The sequence below is a fragment of the Polypterus senegalus genome, chromosome 15, assembly GCF_016835505.1.
Source record: "Polypterus senegalus isolate Bchr_013 chromosome 15, ASM1683550v1, whole genome shotgun sequence".
In the NCBI taxonomy this organism is placed as follows: Eukaryota; Metazoa; Chordata; class Cladistia; order Polypteriformes; family Polypteridae; genus Polypterus; species Polypterus senegalus.
In genome coordinates, this window is record NC_053168.1 from 66,563,618 (window position 1) to 66,588,742 (window position 25,125).

The 25,125-nt window shown below is 40.3% G+C and overlaps 2 protein-coding genes across 4 annotated transcripts in view; one reads left to right on the forward strand and one right to left on the reverse strand.

The window, feature by feature from the left end:
* The window catches only part of dbf4 (DBF4 zinc finger), an 81,042-nt gene that overhangs the window by 44,156 nt on the left and 11,761 nt on the right, over positions 1–25,125 (reverse strand). The gene's annotated exons all lie outside the window — the stretch shown is intronic.
* Positions 1–25,125, forward strand: part of slc25a40 (solute carrier family 25 member 40) — a 53,525-nt gene that overhangs the window by 24,278 nt on the left and 4,122 nt on the right. The window contains exons 8-10 of the mRNA XM_039736421.1: positions 19,166–19,275; positions 24,170–24,251; positions 24,347–24,427. Of these exons, the coding sequence (XP_039592355.1) occupies positions 19,166–19,275; positions 24,170–24,251; positions 24,347–24,427 (273 nt within the window). The remainder of the gene's footprint in view (positions 1–19,165; positions 19,276–24,169; positions 24,252–24,346; positions 24,428–25,125) is intronic.

The following is a 25,125-nucleotide window of genomic DNA, read 5'->3' on the forward strand; positions in this document are numbered from 1 at the left end:
ATGATGTGCTCAATTCAATTTCTTATCTAGAAAAATATTCCTTTTGAAGTATGCAAAATTTTCTGTGAATTTTGAACTTGGCAGATTTAAGTTACTGGGTGGTGCAAAACTTTATTGCATATCAAATATTCACAATATACATTTGTTTAATTGCCAGATGCTTTTATCCAAAGCGACTTACAAAACAGGTAAACATGATTGAATAACATTAGGCTAGGGCCTGTATGTTCAGGAAGTGTAATAGGATGGGTAAAAAAGTTGATTGCCACAAGTGAAAAGATGTAGTAACTGATAGTTTACAGTCATAGATTATAATCGATAAAACAATTAAATCAACCAGGAACTACACAGGAAAAGAGAAACAAATACTTGGTAATTGTGGCCCTGTATTACCCCACTGTCCCCATTTGCTAAAATCAGCAGTTCATCTTAGTTTCTAAAATCAATCTTGATAGATAACACACATCAACAAATTTCTCACATCCTAAATAAAATGAATCATTTGTTCCATTTTAAGCTTACGTGTTACTTCCTTTTAGGTACATGCATACAGTGGGTATAGAAAATAATTGATCCCTTTGAAAATATTCACATTTTGCTGCTTTACAGCCTAAAATGAAAAACACAATTTTTTATTAGATTTTTTTTTTTACTATATATTGGAAAAATAATACATAAAAAAAGATAAAGTTTGAAATGTAAAGGATCAGCCCTCCTCTGTCAGTACTTTGTGGAACCGAAATATGAATATTTTCAAAGGTGGTGATTGTTTTTCTAAACCTTGTGGCGGACGGCCAGTGTCCAAGCCCCGGCCGAGGCACCCCTTCGCTGTTTGTTCAGGGTGAGCAGCCCTGGACTGTACAATACCTCCCCCTAGACGCTAGAAGGTTGCCCCCCCTGGGCTGGAGCAGTGCTTCGGTTTCCTGCAGGGCTGCATTTTATATGGAGTTGGGTGTGGCCCTTTTGGGTCCCGCAGGTGCTTCCAGGGGTTGCTGCAGCTGGACTCCTGAGCCCGTATGGGCAGCGTATTCACAACACCTGGAAGTGCAGCTGGAACTCAGCAGTCAACCACCTGGAGCACTTCCGGGTGGACTATAAAAGGGGCCAGCAGCCACCACTCAATGGCCAGAGTCGGGAGGAGGACAAAGCTTGAAGTGGTGGTGCAAAAGAAGAGTGTTTTGTGTTGGTGTTTTGGTCTGTTTTGGGACTGTGTTCTGCCTGTGAGGGTCACAGGGAAGATATGCCCCACAGGTGAAGAAAAATAAAAGTTCTTCGTTTTTACAAGTGCCTCCGGTGTGAGTCTGTGTCAGGTCAGGCGCCTATATAGCGCCTTGTTACAAACTTTATATGGCCATTGTTTGAGAAATGTAAGTAATTATCTAGAAATCTTTCCTTTTAATTGGGGAGTGTGCTCAGGTGAAGCAATTTATTATAATTGGGTGCGCCCTTTTTAAATCTTAATGATAACTGAAATTGGCCAAATGGCCCTGATCAAAACTTTACATACCCATGAATGTTGGGCCAGATAATGTATACACATGTTCAAATTAAGCGTAACTAAAGGAGAATGTCCACACCTGTAACCTCTTGAATTATAATCAGTGTATTTGTATAAACACACCTGTAACCTCTTGAATTATAATCAGTGTATTTGTATAAATAGTCAATTTTAATTTCATGTAGAGCTACACTGACTTTGCTGGAATCCAAGCTATGGGGAAAGGAAAAGAACTATCAGGACCTGCGAGAAAAGGTTGTTGAATTGTATAAATCAGGAAAAGTATATAAATAGATATCCAGAGACTTAAAAATATCTGTCAGTAGTGTTTAAACTCTCATTAAAAAAGTGGAAAGTTAGGGGTTCTGTTGTTACCAAGCCACAGTCGGGTAGACCAACCAAGGTTTCAGCCACAACTGGCAGGTTCATTTGTAGAGATGCCAAGAAAAACCCACAAGCCACTTGAGCTGAAATACAGGCTTATCTACAAACAAGTAATGTTGCTGTTTCAAAATGCACAGTAAATAGATACTTGAGCAAAAGCGGACTTCATAGTCAAGCTACAAGAAAAAAGCCATTAATGTGCCAATGCCACAAAGCAGCCCACTTTCAATATGCCAAACAGCATATAGACTAGTCTCAAAACCTCTGGAACAAAGTCCAGTGGAGAGAAGAAACTAAAATTGAACTTTATGGTCCAATCCATAAACACTATGTTTGGAGAGGGCACAACAAGGCCCATGTCGAAATGTACACCATCCATTCTGTGAAGCATGGAGGTGGATTTCTGATGTTTGGGGGTTTGTGAGCTGCAGCTCCACAGGTAACTTAGTAAAAATTAATGAGAAGATGAATGCAGCATCACTCTGGAAGGTATGCATAAGATGCATGTAGATTTTTCAGCATGACAATGATACAGACTAAAAGGCCACATCAACACTGGCTACAACAGAAAACAGTGAAGGTGCTGGAGTGGCCGTCACAGGCTTCTGACCTCAATATCATTGAGCCACTTTGGGGAGCTCTTAAACGTGCAGTTCATGTAAGACTACTCAGGAATTTATGGGACCTGGGGGCTTTTTGCCAAGAAAAATAGGCAACTCCACCACTTGAGAAAATCAAGGTGGACATTCATCTATACTAATAAAAGGCAAAGCCCTCATCACTCACTCACTGACTCACTCACTGACTCACTCACTGACTCATCACTAATTCTCCAACTTCCCGTGTGGGTGGAAGGCTAAAATTTGGCAGGTTCATTCCTTACGGCTTCCTTACAAAAGTTGGGCAGGTTTTATATCGAAATTCTACATGTAATGGTCATAACTGGAAGCAGTTTTTCTCCATTTACTGTAATGGAGATGAGCTTCAACGCGGGGGAGTTTAGTGTGACATCATCACGCCTCCCACGTAATCACGCAGTACATAGAAAACCAGGAAGACCTCAAAAAAGCGCTTAAGAAAACATGCATTATATAATTGAGAAGGCAGCGAAACAATAACAAGCGAGCGAGTGACATATACAACCATATTCATGAGTTCTGCTACTTCGGAAACAAAGCACGATGTAAACCTACACTTTAAGTTCATAGACAGGCTGCAGCTGGCGTTTGTAATTTAGTGCCTGCCCATATAAGGCTGTCCGTCAGCGGCAATCCAATAGCAAACTGCCACGGGTAAATATTCACGGGTGAAGGACTGTGCTTATGGAGAGGAAGATGAGATGGTCAGGGTGGTGTTTGACACAAACTCAGCGAAACTGCGAGAGAAAGTTTTAAGTGCCAGGACTAAGGTAACATTAAATAAAGCTATGGACATAGCACGAGATGGCACCAGCACAGCTGGGAACCTTCGATGCAAGTACACCGAGTGGCTCACGTGAACTGACGAGTGCACAGATAAAAGCAACAGTTCCAAAGCGCTGAACAAAACCGAATTACACAATTGAAAAGGCAGCAAAAAATATGAAGCGTCTGATAAGCATATTCATAAATGCAGCTACTGTGGAAACAAAGCACACGGTGGAAAAAGTCAATGTCCCGCTAAAGGAAGACAGTGTAAAAAACCCGTGCATGCAGTGTGTCAGGTCTCAGATAAAGAAGAAGACGAGCTGTTTATTGATGCAGTAAGAAACGAATCGATGAATGAAACCTGTCATCTTTACAGCGATTGACAAACACGGAATGTAACTTGAACACAACACATCCTACAAATACGAACCTGATTGAAAGAAATAATGATAATCAAATCCTTGATGACAGCAACACTCAGTAACACTCACAAAACAAATACTGTATATTGACAGTCATGTTACGTTATTTTTAAAATGTTCCCTTTTCTTTTTCTACCTTTTTTAACACACTACTTCTCCGCTGCAATACGCGGGTATATATATATGTATATATACTGTGTATCCCGCTCTACATACTCGAATAATGGATACTTTATTCGCCATCAATGATTGTTTTGGTAAAGCCATACTCAGTGTATTCATTAGATGAACGGTAAAAAAGTAAGAGCGAGGAGGATGACTCATTGAGGCATGCAGGCTGTAGTCTTGCGTCAACTCTATCTGAATTGCGCGATCACATTTGAAAAATATATCTTTTCAAGTTCTATTTAGTCCATATGTGTCAAACTCAAGGGCATGGCCACATCCGCCCGGCGTGTAATTATATCCGCCCCGAGATCATTTTATATACTGTATTATTGTTATTAAAGCCCGGGTATATGAAGCGCTGGTAACACAATAAACTACAGATCCCATAATGCAGCGCTTCAGCTGCCTTGCCGAACACTTACCGCTTACTAGAGTTATTGCGCACTGAGTTTGCACGGCGCTTTGGTGACTTTGAAGAACAAAAAAAGTCCGTCTACATGCGGCTCGAACCTTGTGCATGTTTGGTAGCACATATCTGTGTGAGAAGCTCTTCTCAGTGATAAAGACTAACAAAACAGCACACAGGAGTCGCCTCACTGATGAGCACCTGCAATCCATCCTGAGAATCTCCACAACACAGAACCTCACACCAAACAGAAACGAACTTGTTGCCAAAAAAAGATGCCAGGCGTCCAGCTCTAAAATGACATATGAGCAAAGACAACTGAATGATTTGATTTGTTATTGCACGTAAGAGCGGGAGTCAACCGTTTTAACAAACAGCGTATTGCACTGATACGAAATAGCTGTGTGTGTATATATGTAGATATGTATGTATATGTATATATATATGTTTATATATGTGTGTGTGTGTGTGTGTGTGTATGTATGTATGTATGTATGTATGTATGTATGTATGTTGTGAACGGTACCCGGGCACAGACAGGCGGACATGTTGTTATCACACCACCACACGTTTATTATACAAATTATTTACAATATTAGGTCACCAAGACCCCCAAACAATGGTCACAAAGACCCAGTCACGTGCACAAACCCCAAACTGTCACTCAGTCCTGGCCACAATGCCTTTCTTCGGGCCGCCTCCACTCTCCACTGCTTCGTCCTACCTCCACCCGACTCCAGCCCTGAATGACGGGAGACGGCCCCTTTATGGAGGACCCGGATGAGCCCCAGGTGTTCCGGCAATCTTCGGGCCACTCCCAAGCGTGGCGGAAGTGTCGGCTGTCCTCCCGGCTGCTCCCCGGGCACCGTCCCAAGTCTTCCCCCCAGCACTTCCTGGTGTGGCAGGAGTGCTGGGGAAACAAATCCCAAGGCATTGGGGCCTCCTGGCGGTGGCCACGGGCCCCTACAGGGAAGAGCTTCCAAGCCCTTGACCCGTGGCTCCCAAAACAACCCGGAAGGCGCACCCCACGTGATCCAGGCCGGGCTCTGACCCTCTTCCGGTCCCTCCTGGCGCCCCGGCGGGTCATAGCCCCTGGCATCCCTGACAGTGCCCCACAGCCAGCGAAGACCACTGCGTGGGTAAGAGCGACCCGTCCCGAGGGCAGCAGAGCTCAAACGGGCCCCACTCGAGGACAACCGGGGTCCGGCCCCGCACTCCTAGCAGGGACAGGGGCGGAGACACAATCCAGACACCAACCCATGGTGTATCCCTGTGCCTCGCACAGGTTGTGCTCCCCCCTTTTACCGGCACCCCGGGGCCTCCTTGGTGGGCACCCCCTCCGGGACCTCCGCCCCTTTGTTCTGAGCCACTCGTTCCCCGTTGGCTCCTCCAGCTGCGAGCGCATCTGCGCACCGACAGAGAGATCCTTCTGCAGACGGCCCGACATCAGAGGGCTGTTCCGCCACGAAGGGGTCCCTCAACTCGCCGGGTCCGTCCCTACAAAGAGAACACAGGGGCAGAACGCTGCCAAAGCACCCAGCTCGTGCCACGCACGGGCAGCGTTCCCCCTCCAACCGGCACCCGGCACTTGCCTGATCGGCACCCTCTCCGCGGCTTCCGTGTCCCTCTCGACGATGGAGGCGTCGGCACCGCCCGCTCTCTCCGCCCGGCCTCAGGGATTCCCTCTGCTCTCTCAGAGGGCAGCCAGCCACACGCGTGCACCCAGCAACGCGTCTCACCTTATCGGAGGAATCGGCACCCAGCCCTTTATTCCTCCCTTCGCTCTGGGACGCCCTGACGGTTTGAGACTCCTTATGGAATAAAAGGCGCCTCTGTCCCGTCTGCGTCCCTATAGTGCGGCGCAAGACCGCAGCCAACTCGGGGCGGAGGGCGCTAGGACCCGGGGCACTTAGCAGCCCGTGTCCCTTCAGCGTCCTCACGGACTCCCCCCTCGCCGCGCATGCAGTCCGCGGCGCCGCACCTCCTGTCGGAGGGCTGCTTACTCGGAACTGATCATTGTCTTCACAGCCTTTTCAGCAGACCCTCCCATATGCTTTACGGAGTCGGCTGTACTCACCGTCTCCGCTGTACCTCTCCGGCTGGAGATTCCAGCGTCGCGCCGTCCCGTTGTCGAAAAGCGTTCTCAGCGCCCGGCGCCTTCCTCTCCAGTACCAGCACCTCAGCCCGGAGGGCACATAGCACCTGCAATACACGCTGCCCGGCGGGCTGAAGGCCCGCCTCCAGCTCCGCCAAAGCAGCCGGCAAAGACAGGAAGTTAACCGACGCGGAGCCTACCTGACTGTCGGCCTCCGACGCCGCCACTTCCTGTGGGCCTTCTCCTCCGCCCAATCGGGTCTCCCCCCTGCCCGTGATGGACATTCCCTGGTCCCGCCTCTCTACAGTCATCGGCGGGCACACAAGACACACCGCCCAATCGCGTGCCTGTCAGGGGAGGGACTTCCGGTCCGCGGCCATCTTGGCTCCCTTTCTGCGGCGGCGACGTGCTTGCCGGCAGCCTTGCTGTTGCCAGCGCCTCTCGAGCTGCAGCGTCTCCTCCTTCGCAGCCCTCGCGGCTGCCGCTGTGCTGCCGGAGCCCCGCAAACCAGCAACCGCCCGCCACCGACGCGGATCCTGGAGGTCCCTGCCTGGAAAACAAAACACGCCCGCCCCCAAGGGCCGGCTGCCGATAGGCAGGAACTCACCTCCCAGGTCCCGTCATACCGAGGAAACGTCCTCGGCGTGGCCTCTCTGGACGCCATGCCGTCCCGGGCGCCTCCAGCAACGGCGCGCTCGTCGGAGACCGCTGCACTCTTCCAATGCACGCCGCCCCCGCTTCAGGGAATAACGCCCTCCTGCGGATCCCTGGCGGTCCGTGGGGTTCCTTTACCCCGCGGGGCTGTGTGCACGCAGCACCCGCGGTACGTGGGTGGGGTCCCCGCGCAGGTTCGAATCCTGCCGACTACGCCAGATGTGAACGGTACCCGGGCACAGACAGGCGGACATGTTGTTATCACACCACCACACGTTTATTATACAAATTATTTACAATATTAGGTCACCAAGACCCCCAAACAATGGTCACAAAGACCCAGTCACGTGCACAAACCCCAAACTGTCACTCAGTCCTGGCCACAATGCCTTTCTTCGGGCCGCCTCCACTCTCCACTGCTTCGTCCTACCTCCACCCGACTCCAGCCCTGAATGACGGGAGACGGCCCCTTTTATGGAGGACCCGGATGAGCCCCAGGTGTTCCCGGCAATCTTCTGGCCCCGCCCCAGCGTGGCGGAAGTGTCGGCTGTCCTCCCGGCTGCTCCCCGGGCACCGTCCCAAGTCTTCCCCCCAGCACTTCCTGGTGTGGCAGGAGTGCTGGGGAAACAAATCCCAAGGCATTGGGGCCTCCTGGCGGTGGCCACGGGCCCCTACAGGGAAGAGCTTCCAAGCCCTTGACCCGTGGCTCCCAAAACAACCCGAAGGCGCACCCCGTGATCAGGCGGGCTCTGACCCTCTTCCGGTCCCTCCTGGCGTCCCGGCCGGGTCATAGCCCCTGGCATCCCTGACAATGTATATATATATATATATATATATATAGATATATATATATATATATATATATATATATATATATATATATGTATATGTATGTATATATATATATATATATATATATATATATATATATATATATATATATATATATATATATGTGTGTGTGTATATATATATATATATATATATATATATATATATATATGACAACAACACTCATCACTCACAACAATGACAAAACAATTACATTGACAATCATGTTACGTTATTTTCAAAATGTTTCCTTTTCTTTTCATTGCTTCTTTAACACACTACTTCTCCGCTGCGAAGCGCGGGTATTTTGCTAGTTGATGCTAAAGAGGGGCAGTGCACAGTATTTAGAATGAAGAGTATGCAAGCTTTTGAACAGGGACCATGTCATTATTTTCCATTTGTTTAATGGTTGTGCTACTCTGTGATGCCTTATACAGGTACAATTCCATTACAACGAATATATTTAAAACAGAATTTTCATTACAATTAAGTATTTTTATGCTCCCAACAGTTTCCCCATATGACATGAGTCTATAGAAATCTCGTTACTATGAAGTACATTCAGCAGATACTTTCATTACAATGAAGTGCCCAAAAGACCTTGAAATGCCTGAATGAATCATCCACAGAGACAGTTTTTTCTGTGGTCGCAGCTCAGTTATGCACAACAATCCCCAAACAGAAACATTGTAAAAAAAAAAATGTCTCTATACTTTCCTCGTACTGTTTTTTTTTTTTTTTTGCTGTTTTTTGTTTTCGGTGGTTTTCAGTGATACCTTTTGCTTATTGCTCATTAACATTTGAAAAACATCCATTGGAATTTAACTCATTGTCACCCTCCTATAGAAATGGCAGACACGATAAAACGATAACAGTTCATATTAGAAAAAAACTTTACATTTTTGCAGCTCTCGATTGCTGCAAAAAGAAAAAAAGGCATTGCCAATGAATTCGGAATTTTGCCATTGACACTGTCAACTTTCTTGAAAGACCGAGCAAAAAAAAAAAAAAGAAGAAAAATCTTGGGTTGCAAACGTATGCAAACTGCTTCATTTGAAGATGTCAAAAAAGCAGTTTTTATGTGGTTCAGTGGTTCTCATTCAAGAGACATTCCTGTTAATGCAGCACTCATTCAAGAAAATGTGAGGTTTCTAAACTTTTGGGACGTTCCACAACTGGACAAAAGTCCCGAAGAGTGTCCTGAAGTGCGATCACCATGTCTGTGGAAGGTTGTTTATATGTTGCCAGGGCAACAGCAGGCTCACAGCTCTGCTGTGTCTTTGCCTGACTGCTGTGTCTGTTTATAGGTGAGTGGCAGATCCCGCTACAGTAAATAACCGTGCTGTTCCTGTTTCAAGTTGAATAAAGCTGGTTTTGCTAAAGTACTGAAACTCAGCCTTGTGTTTTGGGGTGTAAGATCTTTTAGGATTCGCTTCTGTGACACTTCACTGCACCGCTGTGAGCCTGCTGTTGCCCTGCCCCGGCAATGGACAAACAATCTTACACAGACGCGGCGTTCACGCTTCGGGATGCACTTCAGCGGGACGTTCCTGTTTATTTGTGGGGAATCCCAAAAGAGTTTAGAAACCTCATAATATGAAGAAGAAGAAAAGGATGATTCGGCTTCTGATTGATAACGGTGCTGCCCACATCATGCTTCTGCATTTAGATAATGTTTGCGTTGAATTCCTCTCACCCAATTGCACAGCAGTGCTTCAGCCATTGGATTTGGGCATCATTTGGTACTCTGAAGGTATATTATCGCAAGGAAATGCTGAGAAAAATTCTCTTCAGCATAACTTGTGGACAGGAGAAGATTAAAATTAACGTGAAAGAAGCTATTGAAATAATTGCAGACGCCTGGATGCAAGTTAAAGAACTATAGTAACAAATGCAGAATCTCATTACAACAAAATATTTTTTAGGCCCCTGGAAGTTTGTTGTAACAGAATTTTACCTGTAGTTTAATTTGGATTGCATTAAAAGTGAATGAAATGTGTGTTTTGTCTGATTTTATTCGTATGGTACACTTCATTCTGCCAGGGTCTTTAAACTTAATGGGCACAGCTGTGTGTGTGTGTGTGTGTTTCTATACACTACCAGTCAAAAGATTTAGAGCATCCCCGTTTATTTTGGTTTTTACTGAAATTTAAGCAGTTTAGGTCCAGTAAATAACATGAAATGGTACAAAGACTTGCTTGCTTGGACAAATGATAAGCTGTGCTTGAAACTCTTGTACTGTGATGTGCCTATCATGCAAGCTGTTGACTTTCAGACACTTCTGATTGTGCTGTGGTTTTTGTCTGGCAGTACTGTTCATGTTGAGAGTTTCCTTCAGTTTCCACTTTCCCTTTGATAGGTTAGGAAACTGTTGTCACTAATCACATTGCTTTCTTTGCAATTATTTAAATGAAAGAGCTACACTTTAAAAGGTTATAATGGTCTACCTGTCTTGATTTCTTAATTGCCATTTTCTCATCATTTTGATAACAATATACTGCTTGATGCAGTGCAGTATTGTAAACATAATACTTCAGAGGTTTAGTAACAAAGTTTGTTCCAACACTGCTTCTGTGCAAACAGAGGGTTTGTAAATAATGAACATCTTCCAGCAGAACCTCCCAATAAAAGCATTTTTCCTGGGAAGATTAAAACAGTCAGATTAAATGTAGAGCAGCAAGTACTATAAAAACAGATGGCATGTTAGAAATTAAATGAAAATAGTTATTTATCTGTACAGCAAGTATGCAGTTGGATGTTGTTTTTAGTCTACAGCTGGCAATGTTATATTCCAGCAATTGTTGGTAAAAACAAAAAATTCTATTTTTGGCCAAAAACTCAACAAATTTATACACCAAATTTTTGTTTTCTGCATTTATGGTATTGTACATTAATAGGCCTATTTCTTCCCTCTAACCTTATTTTACTAATAACAGATAATACTTACTTTAGTAAAATGTAGAATTATGTAGTTACTAAATATACTTGGCCTATATATGCAGAAATGTATTTAACTATACTATTTATGTGAATAAATGTTGTGTTTGCTTTACTCATTCTCACTGAATTGTTCTTTGAAAGCATATTGTTTTTCTTGCTAAGCCACATACATAAGTCTTCAGTTCCCCCCAAATGGCAGACTTTCCAGTACAGATGATCGGTTATTGCCTGGAATAAAATTTAGCGATATTCCTTTTTGTTGTAATAATTCATGTCAAATTCCTTTTGGAGATAATGTGACCAGTCATTTGCAATGTTGTTCTGTGGAAACTTCCATCTACTTGCAAAGCCAACCACAGTTTCACAATGTCACTTACCTTGTGAGAGACTGATATGCTTACCATTACCTCTGCACAAGATGTGCAACACACTTCTCAAGCACACTAACTTATTTGTGTTTTTTTTATTCCAAAGAGATGGATTACAGTACTAAAGCAAGTACCAGCTAAGAAATGTAAGAAATCAGTTGTTTGTTGCCAGTGATATTGTCTGTCACAGTAATGGTGAGCCTTTTGGGCTTGGCGTGTCAAAAGTTCTAAAAATGCCTAACTTGACTCTGATGGCATGTCACCCTGCTAAACAACAGAGAAACAATTCTTTACATATTAAATTTAAAAAATACAGCCCCATCATGTGTGGTGCTTTGAATTGTAAAAGAAAAAATCAGTGATATAAAATAGAGAAAATGATATGTACACTAATATTTGGGATTAAAATAGTGCAATAAAATATCACACATTTTTAAATAGTAATTTTGAATTGAACTGAAAAAAAAAAATATGGAACGCATTGCATTTGATTCAGCATCAATTAATGATTTTGTTGTTGCTGAGTTTTAATAGATAAGTCTGAAATTGATGGTAGGTACTTTGTGCACTTCATGCCCAAGCAGGCAGTAACCACTTCATCTGTCAGTAGATTTCTTTTGTCCATTTTATTGTTGTTTAGTACTGATGTAGCAAGAAGGTTATTTGTGCCAAATGCAATTCATTTGAGAGAGAGAGAGAGATTGCTAGGGAGATTGACAAATCACAGCTGCAAGTCAGGTTAGCGAAATAGGCAGAAGACATGTGCTTGACGTCAGAAGAATCTTACTATGCATAATCCTGTATACATTCATGTTCAGCAAAGGGACATCACAGCCAAGTGGGAGAATGCTGACACACAGATGTCCCATCCAGCAACGAGGAACTGTATAGCAAAGATAACATCTTCTTGGTCCTCCTCAGATTGCATAATGCCTATAGCAGTATTGGTTTCACACAATGATAAGGATTTTTAGTTTTAACTGTATTTAATGGTAGTTCACAACCTTTATGCTTACATGTGAATCATAAATCTATTAATAAATGTTGGCTTTTCTACTTCCCTTCTGGAGAAATAACACAGCTGCATTAAGATAGATAGGCTAGCCCTTTAAATAATAATAATAGTTTGACTTTGCTGTTTATGTGCGATGCAAACTCAACAGCTTACAACATGCTGTCGTTGGGTGTATGTGTGCACTTGCAAAACAAAAACGTTACCTCTCTTTCAATTAGTAATGGAATGTAGAGAAATGCACCCTGCTAGCAGAGAAAAGAATTAGTAAATTATCAATTCTAATTAAATTAATGTAATATGTAAACTTTGCAAGCAGCATATTACTGCAACGAGTGGCCACATAAACAACCTTTTTGCACACTTCAAGAGCAGCCAATCCAGTACAGTGGCATACAAACGTTTAAGCATCCTTGCTTAAAATATCTGTTGCTGTGAATAGTTAAGTGAGCAGACGTTAAACTGATCACCAAAAGACATATAGTTAAAGATGACCCAATTCTTTTCTGTTTTAAGCAAGATTATATTTTCATTTCCATCATTCACAGGTACAAAACACTAAAAAAAAATGAAAAGGGCCTGAAGCAAAAGTTTAGGGACCCAGCATAGTAACACCTCCGTTGGCAAGTATCACAGCTTGTAAACGCTTTTTTGTAGCAAGCTTGGAGTTTCAGTTCTTACTTGGTATTTTTGCCCATTTGTCCTTGCAAAAGGCTGCTAAATCTGCAAGATTCTTGGACTGTCTTGCATGCATTGCTCTTTTGAGATCCATCCACAAATTTTCAATGACATGTAGGTTGGGGGGACTGTGAGGGCCATGGCAAAACCATCAGCTTGTACCTCTTGAGGTATTCCATTGTAGGATTCATCCTCTTTTTAACTTCACCTTTTTTACAGATGGTGTGATGTCCGCTTCCGGAATTTACTGGTATTTATTTGAATCCATTCTTCCCTTTACCAGTGACATGTTCTCTGTGCCACTGGCTGCAACACAAGCCCAAAGCCTGATTGATCCACCCCCATGCTTAATAGTTGGAAAGGTATTCTTTTCCTGGAATTCGGCTCCCTTTTTTTCACCAAACATACCTTTATACATTGTGGCCAAAAAGTTCTAATTTTACTTCATCAGTCTGCAGGAATGGTTTCCAAAATGCATCAGGCTTGCTTAGATGCAAATTTTAAAACTTCTGATACTAACTTTTGTGGCTAGGACGCAGGTAAGTTTTGCCGACACTACCATAAAGTTCATATTTGTTCAGGTGCCTGCTATATAGTAGAATAATGCAGCAACACTCCAGAGTCTGCTAAATCTTCCTGAAGGTCTTTTGCAGTCAGACAGGGGGCTTTAGTTGCCTTTCTACCAGTCCAGCGAGTAGGTCTTTCAGAAAGTTTTGTTGATCTTCCAGACCTCAACTTGTCCTCCATCTTTCTTGTTAATCTGCCATTTCTCAATAACATTGCGTACTGAGGAAATGGCTAACTGAAAACCCTTTGCTATCTTCTTATTTTCTTCTCCTGCTTTGTGAGCATCAATACATTTTGTATCAATTAAGTTAGCTGCTTAGAGGATCCAATGGCATCTGATTGTTGGGACAAGTAAAAGAACTCATACAGCTTTACAATTTGCATCACCTGGGGTTTCTTGACGGTGACTGTAAACAATCGATATCCCTAATGAGCTAATTAGTCTGGGACCTTGGTAGACGTTATCCAAGACTTTGGATATCTTGGGGTGCCCAAACCTTTGCATGGTGTTCCTTTCCCGTTTTCACTGTAGAGATGTACAAAACAAAAACAATACCCTAATCTTGCATAAAATACTGAAAAGAAATGTTTCATTTTTGACTTGATGCCTTTCAGTGGTCTGTTCATCTTCTGCTCACTTAACTATTCACAGTAACAGATGTTTTAGGCAATGGTGCCCAGACTTTTGCATGCCACTGTATATACAGTTAGTGTCTGAAAAGATAAGCCACAGCTTCTTTTGAAATGCAACATTACACAAAAGTGACATGAACATTTATGTCAATTTACAGTTCCTAAGTCATTCCCCAGCAGATGCCTGTTTGATAAAAAAAAGAAGTCCGTGAACGACATTACAAATGCTTTAACAAAGCACATTGTTAAGGAAATGCATCCCATTTATATGGAGTAAATAGGGAGATTTAAAAACTCATTAAAAACACAAGACCCTAGCTATATAATGCCAAGTTGCATTTACTTCATAAAGGCAGCGCTCCCACAAAAGTATAAAAAATGCAGGCAAAAAGTCCACTTGGATATTAAATTAATTGGCTGTTTTGCATGTAGAACAAATCTGTGGTCAATCTATACATCTGAACCATATACTGTATAAGCACTGTGTTAATAAGAACTGTAAACTAATAAGTGCTTACAATCATCATATCTCAGGGAGTAAATTAAATATTTCTTACACATGACCTCTCTATAGTATCACTTTAAAAATGCAGCAACCTTTCGCCAAGCACTAATCACTGTCTTTCCAAAACAAAATAAGGACTTATTACAATGTGCATCATACAGACCAATTTCACTTCTGAATAATGACGTTAAAATACTCTCTAAAATCATAGCCAGAAGGATGGAGAAAGTGCTCCCCTCTGTAATATCACAAGACCAAACTGGATTTATTAGGGGCCGACACTTATCTTCAAATCTTCGATGCCTGTTTAATGTAATATACTCACCAACTAAATCAAACACCCCAGAAATATTATTATCATTGGATGCAGAAAAAGCATTCGACATGATTGAATGGAAATACCTTTTTACTACATTGGAGAAGTTTGGGTTTGGCCCGAACATTTGTGCATGGATTAAATTACTGTATACTAACCCAGAAGCTTCAGTTTGCATCAACAACATTTGCTCAGACTACTTTAAACTAGAACGTGGCACTAGACAAGGATGCCCCTTGTCACCACTGCTGTTTGCGATTGCCATTGAACCACTGGCAATACATTGTCGAAATACTGATCAGATAAAGGGGATTAGCAGAGAAGGACTGGAACAGAAAATCTCATTATATGCAGATGACATGGTACTGTATATATCGGACCCAGAAAATTCTGTGCCTGCAGTCTTAGCAGCACTCACAGAATTTCAAAAGATCTCTGGTCTCAGAATTAATCTGAATAAAAGTGTACTCTTTCCGGTGAATTCTCAAGCATATAATATTAGATTAGACACCCTACCTTTTATCATTGCAGAACAGTTTAAATACCTCGGGGTAAACATCACAAGTAAACATAAAGCTCTTTATCAACAAAATTTCGCAGTCTGCATGGAAAAAATTAAACAAGACTTGCATAGATGGTCAACCCTTCATCTCACACTAGCTGGAAGAATTAACACTGTTAAGATGAATATTCTTCCTAAGCTCCTTTTTTTATTTCAAAACATCCCAATATACATTAATAAATCATTCTTTAAGCAATTAGATTCAACAATAACCTCATTTATTTGGAATTCAAAACATCCACACATCAAAAGAGCGACCCTACAAAGACAAAAGGCAGAAGGTGGCATGGCTCTACCTAACTTCCAGTTTTATTACTGGGCAGCAAATATACAGGCGATAAGAACCTGGACACAAATAGAAGAACATACACAGGCTTGGACCGCAATAGAAGTAAAATCCTGCAGTACTTCTTTGTATTCCTTGCTCTGTGCTCCAATAAACACACGTTATCGGCAATACACTAATAACCCAATTGTGCTCCACTCACTTAGAATCTGGAACCAATGTAGAAAGCATTTTAAGACGGAGAAGCTTCTATCTGTGGCACCTCTGCAAGAGAACCACCTCTTTCAACCTTCACAAACATATGCAGTTTTAATATCTGGAAAAATTTGGAATTAACTTGCTTAGAGATCTTTATATAGACAACGTCTTTGCATCCTATGAACAATTACATTCCAAATTTAACATTCCAGCTACACATTTCTTTCACTATCTTCAAATCAGGAACTTTGTTAAACAGAACCTTCCAGATTTTCCTCATCTTGCACCCTCATCCATGCTGGAAAAATTATTGCTCAATTTCAAGGAGTTAGACTCCATCTCTACAATATATAAAATCATTTTACAATCCCTCCTTTCAAAGATCCAAGAGGACACTGGGAAAAAGATCTCTCAATTAATATATCAGAAAAGGAGTGGAAAGTAGCAATGCAGAGAATTCACTCAAGCTCCATATGCAAAGCATACAATTATACAACTCAAAATTATATATCGAGCACATCTGTCTCGACTAAAACTCTCCAAAATGTTTCCAGAACATGATCCAACCTGGAAACATTGCAACCAAGCCCCAGCCTCAACAGGTCACATGTTCTGGGCCTGCACCAAATTAACATTATTCTGGACAAAAATTTTTAATTACCTGTCAGACAGCCTTGGACTCACAATCCCTCCTAACCCATTAACAGCTGTGTTTGGGGTTCTTCCAGAGGGGTTTAAAGTGGAGAAAGACAAACAAATTGTGATTGCATCCACTACACTGTTGGCACGCAGACTCATTCTGATAAACTGGAAGAACCCAAACTCTCCTCTTTTAAGTCAGTGGGAAACCGATGTGTTATATTATTTGAAATTGGAAAAATCAAATACTCAGTTAGAGGATCTGTACAGACTTTTTCAAAACATGGCAGGATCTAATCAGTAATATTTTAAAATAAGTTCATAAAGCACAGAGATTTTTTTTTTAAAAATTAGGTATGTTAACAAGTCTTAAATTTAACGTTATTTAGCTTGCTCTCTCTCTCAGGGGTGGGGATCGATCTGTTCTTAACTCAATTTTTCTTTTTGTAAAATCTTGATTGCTTTGTATGGATTTAAATAAAATTAATAAAAAAAAAAAAAAAATGCAGCACTCAAACAAAATGTTTTTCCCCAATTTCTTTGTATCTATATATGTTTATTACTATCACGTTTCTATCTTGTTCCTTAGTATGAATTGTAGGTTTTAATACTTACAATTTTAAAGAGCTAACAGATGAGAAAAGAAATGTCATGACACTTATCAGGACCACAAGCTCTTTAAAGAGACCCTGCTGTTGATTGCAGTTGATGAGTCAGAGAGACTGAAGCAGCCAGCAGGGAGAAAAACAAACAGCATAGAGTGAGGAAGTGCAGAGAGAGAATTCTAAATCAGATCATGAATGATATGGGCAGGAAACTGTAAAGGAGCGCAGCTCAAACCAAGAGGAGGAAAGTAAAGGGAGGGGGTGAGGCGGGCAAGGAGCTGTAACGGCACAAGCCACACCACCTGAAACAGATTCCCATTGAAGCAAAAATGAACAAAAAGCACAGAAGGTGCCACACATATCCAGTATCACTAGAGTCAGAAAAAATGACTGCTGCTTCTTGTGCCAGAAGGCATGTTGTTGCAGTGATCACAAAAATGTAACTGTGCTCTGTGATTATTGCACAGATTATCACAATATTCCTGTAATTTGTTATTATTTGTTAGTTTTATGTTTTGTAGGAAATACAAAAAATAGTTTACAAATATGTAGTATTCAATAAAAGTTTGCACAGTTATGGTTAATTTATTGCGTGATTTATACATTCTGTGTATATATATATATGTATTTTCAGTGTGTATATAATATATATTCCAGGCCACTAAAGACCCTGAGTATATAATAGAGTTATCTGAAAGTTTCACATATAGCAGGGTTAAGAATGCTCCAGAGTGGTCTTACCAGCATACATGAAACTGAGAAACCGTTGCAAAGCTTTCTGCAGATGGCTGATGCAAACAGTGAGTGTGATCCTTTACAATAGTAAAGAGCCAAAAAAAAAAAAATACCTTGAGTATGTCAACTAGTGTCCCATCTGAAATGGCATTTAGCATAAGTGAGAATATTCTTACTTGGCACAGAGCATCACTCAAGCATGAGAGTGTACGTAAGCTTGTCTTTCTGTCCCACAGCCTGTGACAGTTCTCAAAATACAGAATTGATAAAAGCATCTCTTCATCGGCATTACAGTTAGAACACACAGTTTGTGAATAGCCATAAACTTGTTTAAGCTTTATTTGATTTATTTTCTTGTTTTTGTATACTGTTTTGTCCATACGGTTTACATAATTGAAATCACTGAAAACTCCATAGAGTGAAGTTAAAGTATTTGTCTATTTGTGCAGTTTTTTGATTTTTTTTCTGTGCAGTTTTGCATGTTTGAAATACTTTAAGCAGTGTTCAGTAAAAGTTATTTATAATGTCATTATTACAATGTCTGCAAATATTAAGATTATTTTTGAAGAATAGCTTATACTAAAGTAAATAAAAGCAAGTTCTCTTTCTGTAAATCATTTTTTTTTCTGGTTTAATTTTTAAATGCTGCGTAAAGTTTTAAGTGCACCTTTTTTACATGGAGTACTGGTGCTTTTGTGGCACAGTGTTATTGTCTTTATTAACATACAGTATATTTAAATATTTATAAATGTCATAACATTGTGATATAATTGGATAAATACAGTATTGTGATATTAAGGACCTAATGCCAAAACTGAACTTTTGAGTGATATGCTTCAAAACATTCTTTAGTGCCAGAACCAATGCACAAGAATACTTCACATGATTTTCACCACTTTCCAATAAATTACAAAGTAATTATAACAGTATCTCCTTTATTATAAGAAGGTTGCATTTTTATAAATTGAGTTCTGTGGTTCTGTTACAGTACATTATGCCATTAACATCTTTTGTGCAGGTATTCCAAATTTTGCTATTAGATATTCTATATAAACTCTTAGGTAGGTAGGTATTCTGTGTATCTAAAAGCTGTGGTATTTTATTTATGTTTTTTAAAAATATGCTAGCTAATTATCTTGAATTTGAAAACTTTTTAAAAACATCTCATTGCAGATTTTTACAGAAAAAGAATATTTCTGTAGGTGGCTAGATGTGCATTGTTTGCTTTTTCTTTATTTGCACTCTATGTTCCCACAGCAATGTACTGGTATAACTATGAACTGGGCAAGAAGTGGCTGTGTGAGAAGAATGGCTTGAGAGAGCCCACATTCATGATCACGTTTACATTGGGAGCAGTTTCAGGCTCTGTAAGTGCACCTGTAGCAAAACAAATGTATGCTTTTGAAAATGTACACAGTTTATTTATTGTGAAAGTCACTGTTAAATAATCATATAAGTTAAATGTTCTCTTAAGTGTTATGTTTTAATTAACACATTCTGTACACATTTATTTTTAAAGAATTTTGTTCATAGTAAATAATATCCATAGCCCATGTGTTCTTCTTTGGTAAGGTAGTTTAAGTTAGATATTTACTACATGTAAAATAAACATTGTAATTTTTGCTTCAGAAGACATTATTAAATGCTGTAAATATTAAAGTACAGTAATCCCTCCTCGATCGCGGGGGTTGCGTTCCAGAACCCCCCGCGATAGACGAAAATCCGAAGTAGAAACCATATGTTTGTGTAGTTATTTTTATATATTTTAAGCCCTTATAAACTCTCCCACACTGTTAACATTATTAGAGCCCTCTAGACATGAAATAACACCCTTTAGTCAAAAGTTTAAACTGTCCTCCATGACAAGACAGAGATGACAGTTCTTTCTCACAATTAAAAGAATGCAAATAGATTTTCTTATCTTCAGGAGCAGAGAATTTCAGAGGGAGAGAGAGAGAGAGAGAGTACTCGCAAAGAAAAGCAAACAATCAAAAAATCAATACTTTCTAAGCAAACAGCCTCTGTGCAAACAGCCCCTCTGCTCACATCTCCTCCGTCAGGCGCAGAGAACGTCAGAGAGAGAGAGAGAGCGAGATTAAAGCAAAATTCAAAAAATCAATACTTGTGCTTTTGTGCTTTTAAATATGCAGAGCACCGCAATAAAGCGGCATTTTTTTAGAGGAGCGTCAGTATCTTTTAAGCAAACAGCACCTCTGCTCACAGCCCTCCGTCAGGCAGAGAATGTCAGAGAGGGTGAGAGAGAGGCAGAGACAAGCAAACAATCAAGCTCCGCGCGGGATGCATATCTTATAGCATTGAGGAGTTTTAGTTTATATGTAATACATGCTCTGATTGGGAAGCTTCTAAGCCATCCGCCAATAGCGTCCCTTGTATGAAATCAACAGGGCAAACAAACTGAGGAAGCGTGTAGCATAAATTAAAAGACCCACTGTCTGCAGAAATCCGCGAACCAGCAAAAAATCTGTGTTATATATTTAGATGTGCTTACATTTAAAATCCGCGATAGAATGAAACCGCGAAAGTCAAAGCGCGATATAGCGAGGGATTACTGTAACTGAATTTAATTATCCTAATAGTTTACAGAATAAAGAAAAAATAAAGTAACATTATAAATTTACAAAAATCGAGTACATTTATGACCAAAGACCAATATTAGGAAAAATATTCTGATGCCTTACTTAAGCATCATACATTTCTATAAGCATCGTCTCATTATCCAGTGGTATTTGTCATATGTTCTGATTAATTTCCAATTTCAAGATAAGCCATCTTCAAGACATATGATAGATGTTGCATATAGCTAATGCTTTATGTGCTTAGAATAAGATAAGTTAATTAACTACATGCTTCTCTGTTTAGATCTGATCAGAGCAAAGATGTATACTTTGTGTGTCAGGGTAATCATATCTTTTGCAACATTCATAAAACTACCAAAAAATACATTTTATGGCAAGAAAAGGAATGTTACACATTTTTAGCATATAACGTTTTTTCAGGGCAAATGTTTTTCAGTGAGGGTGGCGCAGTGGGTCCATTGCTACATTGGTTAATGCTTCAGGCTCAGGGCTGTCCAACCCCTCTTAAACAGTGTTTCAATGGGAGAAAAACACAATCTTCAGCTATTCTTTGCGGGATCAGCAGCAGACATGCTGCCTTGCCGCGTGACCTTCTCCTCACACAGGGCTTTGAACATCTAAAAGACCGATTCCTGCTCCTGTCCCTGCTTCTAGGCCGCTATACTTCCCCTTGATGAAGACTACGGTGTTCTTTTGAGCAGGAATTTTTGACAGCTGTTCTTTGTGAGGCCGGGTCACCTCTGAAAGGGACTTGTATTTGAATCTGCCAGAACAGCAATAAAGTTTCTACTTATTAGGAAAACCTTCGGTGTACTCCTGTGCAACTTTGTGACCCAACCTTGACAGTAAGCTGCTATTCTTTGGAGAAATTACATCTCAAGTATAGGTTTTCAGTAATTATGAAATATCTGCATTTTACGAACAATGAAGATTTTGATGAGAATACCCATCCAGCACAAAAAATGAAATAAATTTGGGAGATATACCAGGCCATTTTAGCAAAATTTTGGAGTGTTTACATTCCAGACCATGATGTCAGAATTACATGGCTTATAAGGGCAGTCTGTCATGGCTACAGTACATCGTGTCAAAAAGAGTAAGATTTGGCATAAAGTTTGTATGAATCTAAAATGGGATACATTTGGAATTCGGTTCTGGATATGGGGAAAGTGACGATGTTTGATCTGAAATACAATCAGTACGATACTAGGTCCTCGGTACTGACTTTGATAGATGCTCTGTTGGATCAAGGTTACTTTGTAACTATGGACAATTTTTATACTTCACGAGAGCTATTTGTCTTCTTAGCACTGTACATAATGAAGCTACAGTCACAGTGCAGGCCAAAGGCAACAAGCAGGTTAAGAAGACTTGTGCTTTGGTCGACTACACTAGCACGATGGGCTGCGTAGATCATGCGGAACAAGAATTGACTTTCTTCCCAACAAAAGAAATACTACAAAAAGATATGTCATCATTTGGTGGAACAGTGCGTTTGGAATGCATTTGTCTTATACGAACAAAAAGCCTGTGAAACTATCTCATGCAAACTCTACATGCCAGCTTGTGGAACAAATCGTTGTCGCACGTCCAGCGTCCACACTACCAGTAAAGAGGCGCGGTCAAGCCAACATATCATGGATCAGTCCAGAGTGCTGGTAGACATTTTATTGATTTATATACCTCCAACAGAAAAAAAACAGAATCCAGCTCGTACCTGTGCAGTGTGCTGTTCAGATTTACCACACAAAGGACTCGGTTTGAGATTATATAGTGTTTGGCATCATTAGTAGTACTATTATTGGACACATTATTAATAAAAATATAATTTTTCATGACAAAGTTAAAAAGCTTTTTACATGTTTTTTTTTTGAATAAAATGCAGCGCTAATGAGTTTAATACTGTGCAGTCTCAACAGCGAGTAAAAATATTAATGATGTAGACAGGTGCCGTACCACAACGGGTGCCTTGTAAGGGTTTAGGCCTCTTATCTGTGGATGTATTTATGGCTCACTGTCTTGACAAAGATCAAGAAAAATAATGGCCAGTTAGTTAGTTAGACCGCAACAGTGTGAGAATTGTGTACAACGTAAAACAGCAGGCAGACCAAAGGTGGACATGTTTTATTGTTTTGGAGGCTCAGAGGCAGCAGTGGGGGTACATTTAATGTTAAAGCATTCAGAAAAAAAAAGGTGGTTGGCAACCTTTGGACTCACCCAGAAATATGAGATTGTCACAATATCATGACAGGGTCCATACAATCGATTGGTCTGCTTTGTTTGCCTGTACAGCAGTACCAATATTGTAATAAAGGTGGCCTGAATATTTCCAATTTCATCTCACTGTCCTAGGCATCATGTGTCAAACCAGCAACAAGGTAAAACTGAGACTAATTGTATGACATGACTTGTTGCTTGACATGAAGCACATTAAGGTGGGAATATTAAAGTGTTGTAATAAAAAGTAAAATTGAAATTCCGAGTTATTTTCCATTTGCCTTATTGAGAAAGTCAGTAGCATTAAACAACAATTAGGGATCTTGTGTTAAAGAGCAAATGGGATAGAATCAGACGCAGTGATACAGTACTTTTACATCACTACAGAAGCATGTTAATCATTATTAAAATTAATTTAATAAGCTGAATTGGTAATGCCAATTAAACACTTTAAATGTAAATACACCTGCACTTATAGGCTTTAATCATTTTTAATCATTAATTGTACTACAGCTTTTTTTTTTTTTTACTGTTGAAGTATACATTTACTATGTTGATACAGGTATGTTGTTTTTTTTTTCCTTCCCTGTATCAGCTATTATACATATGGTTTACCATTTTAATAATTCAGCATTTGTTTCTTACCAAAACCTATACTGTATTACATACAGTAACAATAATACACAAAGTACAAATCTTTAAAAAAGCCACACATTTGTCAAATGTTCTTTATTAAGATGATGCAAAACTAACACGCTTAACAAATTTATAACTAAAACAGTCATTTTTTCTGTTAAGCTAACAAGTCTATTGTTTACTAAGCAGCAGTTACAAATTTTTCTTTATCTTTTTCCAATTAAAAATGTAAGCTGCTGCAATTAAAACAAGCTCAAAGGACAAAATAAAAAGGTCTGAATCATTAAAGTAGCTTTTCTTGCCTTTGGTCTAATTGCACAGGAATACTTCTCTGATTCCTTTTTCTTAGTTTTTATTCCTCCACTTTCTTTAATGTAAAGACTGCTGTTCCAGTTGTCTCTTCATCTCTTGTAAAACAAGTGTTGACTTTTTTGGTTTATACTAAACGGACACGGACACACGCCAGCTCAATTACTGCAATACTTCATGTGAAGGGGCACTGCAACTAAATCATGTAAAGCCGGCTTTTGTGATCAGCCAATTTACTGATCACTGATTGAGTCTTTTTTAGTGAAAATCAACCACTTTAGAGTAGTGTCCAATCGATGGAGCATCTCCATTAATTTTGTCCACTGATTGTTATAGTAGTGGATCTTAACAGAACATAAATGTGTTACATGATCACCATTTTATAAAATGCGAGTCAACACACTTTCGTGGCATTGCCTACTCAAATACCTTAAATCTTAATTGCTTCATGAGTTTGTTTTCTGTTAAACATTTTATATATACATTTCTTTTTCTTTTATAGATAGCTGCCATCCTTACTTTGCCATTTGATGTGGTGAAAACTCAAAGGCAGATTGAACTGGGGGAGTTGGAAGCTCGGAATAGTAAGCTTTGTGTAATACCTATGGGGTTTTATTTATGTAGTGTATGAATTTGTTTTAATTGGAACACAGTTTTGTAACAGTGCTATTTTTTGCAGTTAACCCAAGAAAGTTGTCGTCAACATTTGGTATAATGAAAAGGATTATAGCTGAAAATGGCATATCAGGAATCTTTGCCGGTACCTTTTTATTTTTGTAATTAATAAAATTGCAATACATGTTAGATTAAATTCGGTGATGTTACTTGTGTACATACAAAAAGTTTCATAATGTACATAAAGGATATCAATTTATCAAAGCATCCTTTTAATAAGGTTAGCAATTCTGCCTCAAAGCTCCAGGAGACTGATAAAACCACTTCCCATTTTCTGCCTCTGTGGAATTTGCTTGTTTTATGCTTGTTTTTCCAGGATCTGTCTGGTTATTCCCTAAGTATATTTAAGCCGCTTTTCCACTGCATAGTACGGCACGACACGGTTCAGTACAGCTCACCTTGGTTCGGCTCAGTTCGGCTCGGTTTGCGTTTCGACTGCAGTTTACTACCGCTTTAGAGTGGGCGGGATTATTCACGTGTCGTTATAGTTGCGCCGCCTCTACTGCCGTGACACCGTGGAACTTTTACAACAACACGCAGACAACGACAACACTTTAGCTCGACGACGCACAAGGTTAAGCATCTAAAAAAAGCACATCACTAGCTAACTTTTATCACTGTTGCAAAGCATAAAATGAACTTAACTGCCAGTGTAACATTAAAATGCTGATTCTGTATATTACAGATCTTCCACATTTTGCAAAAAGTCGCCGCAACAGACCATCTGTTTGGACATTTAACCGTGCTTCAGGGTGGTGGGATGTGATTGCTCCCGGTTTTACA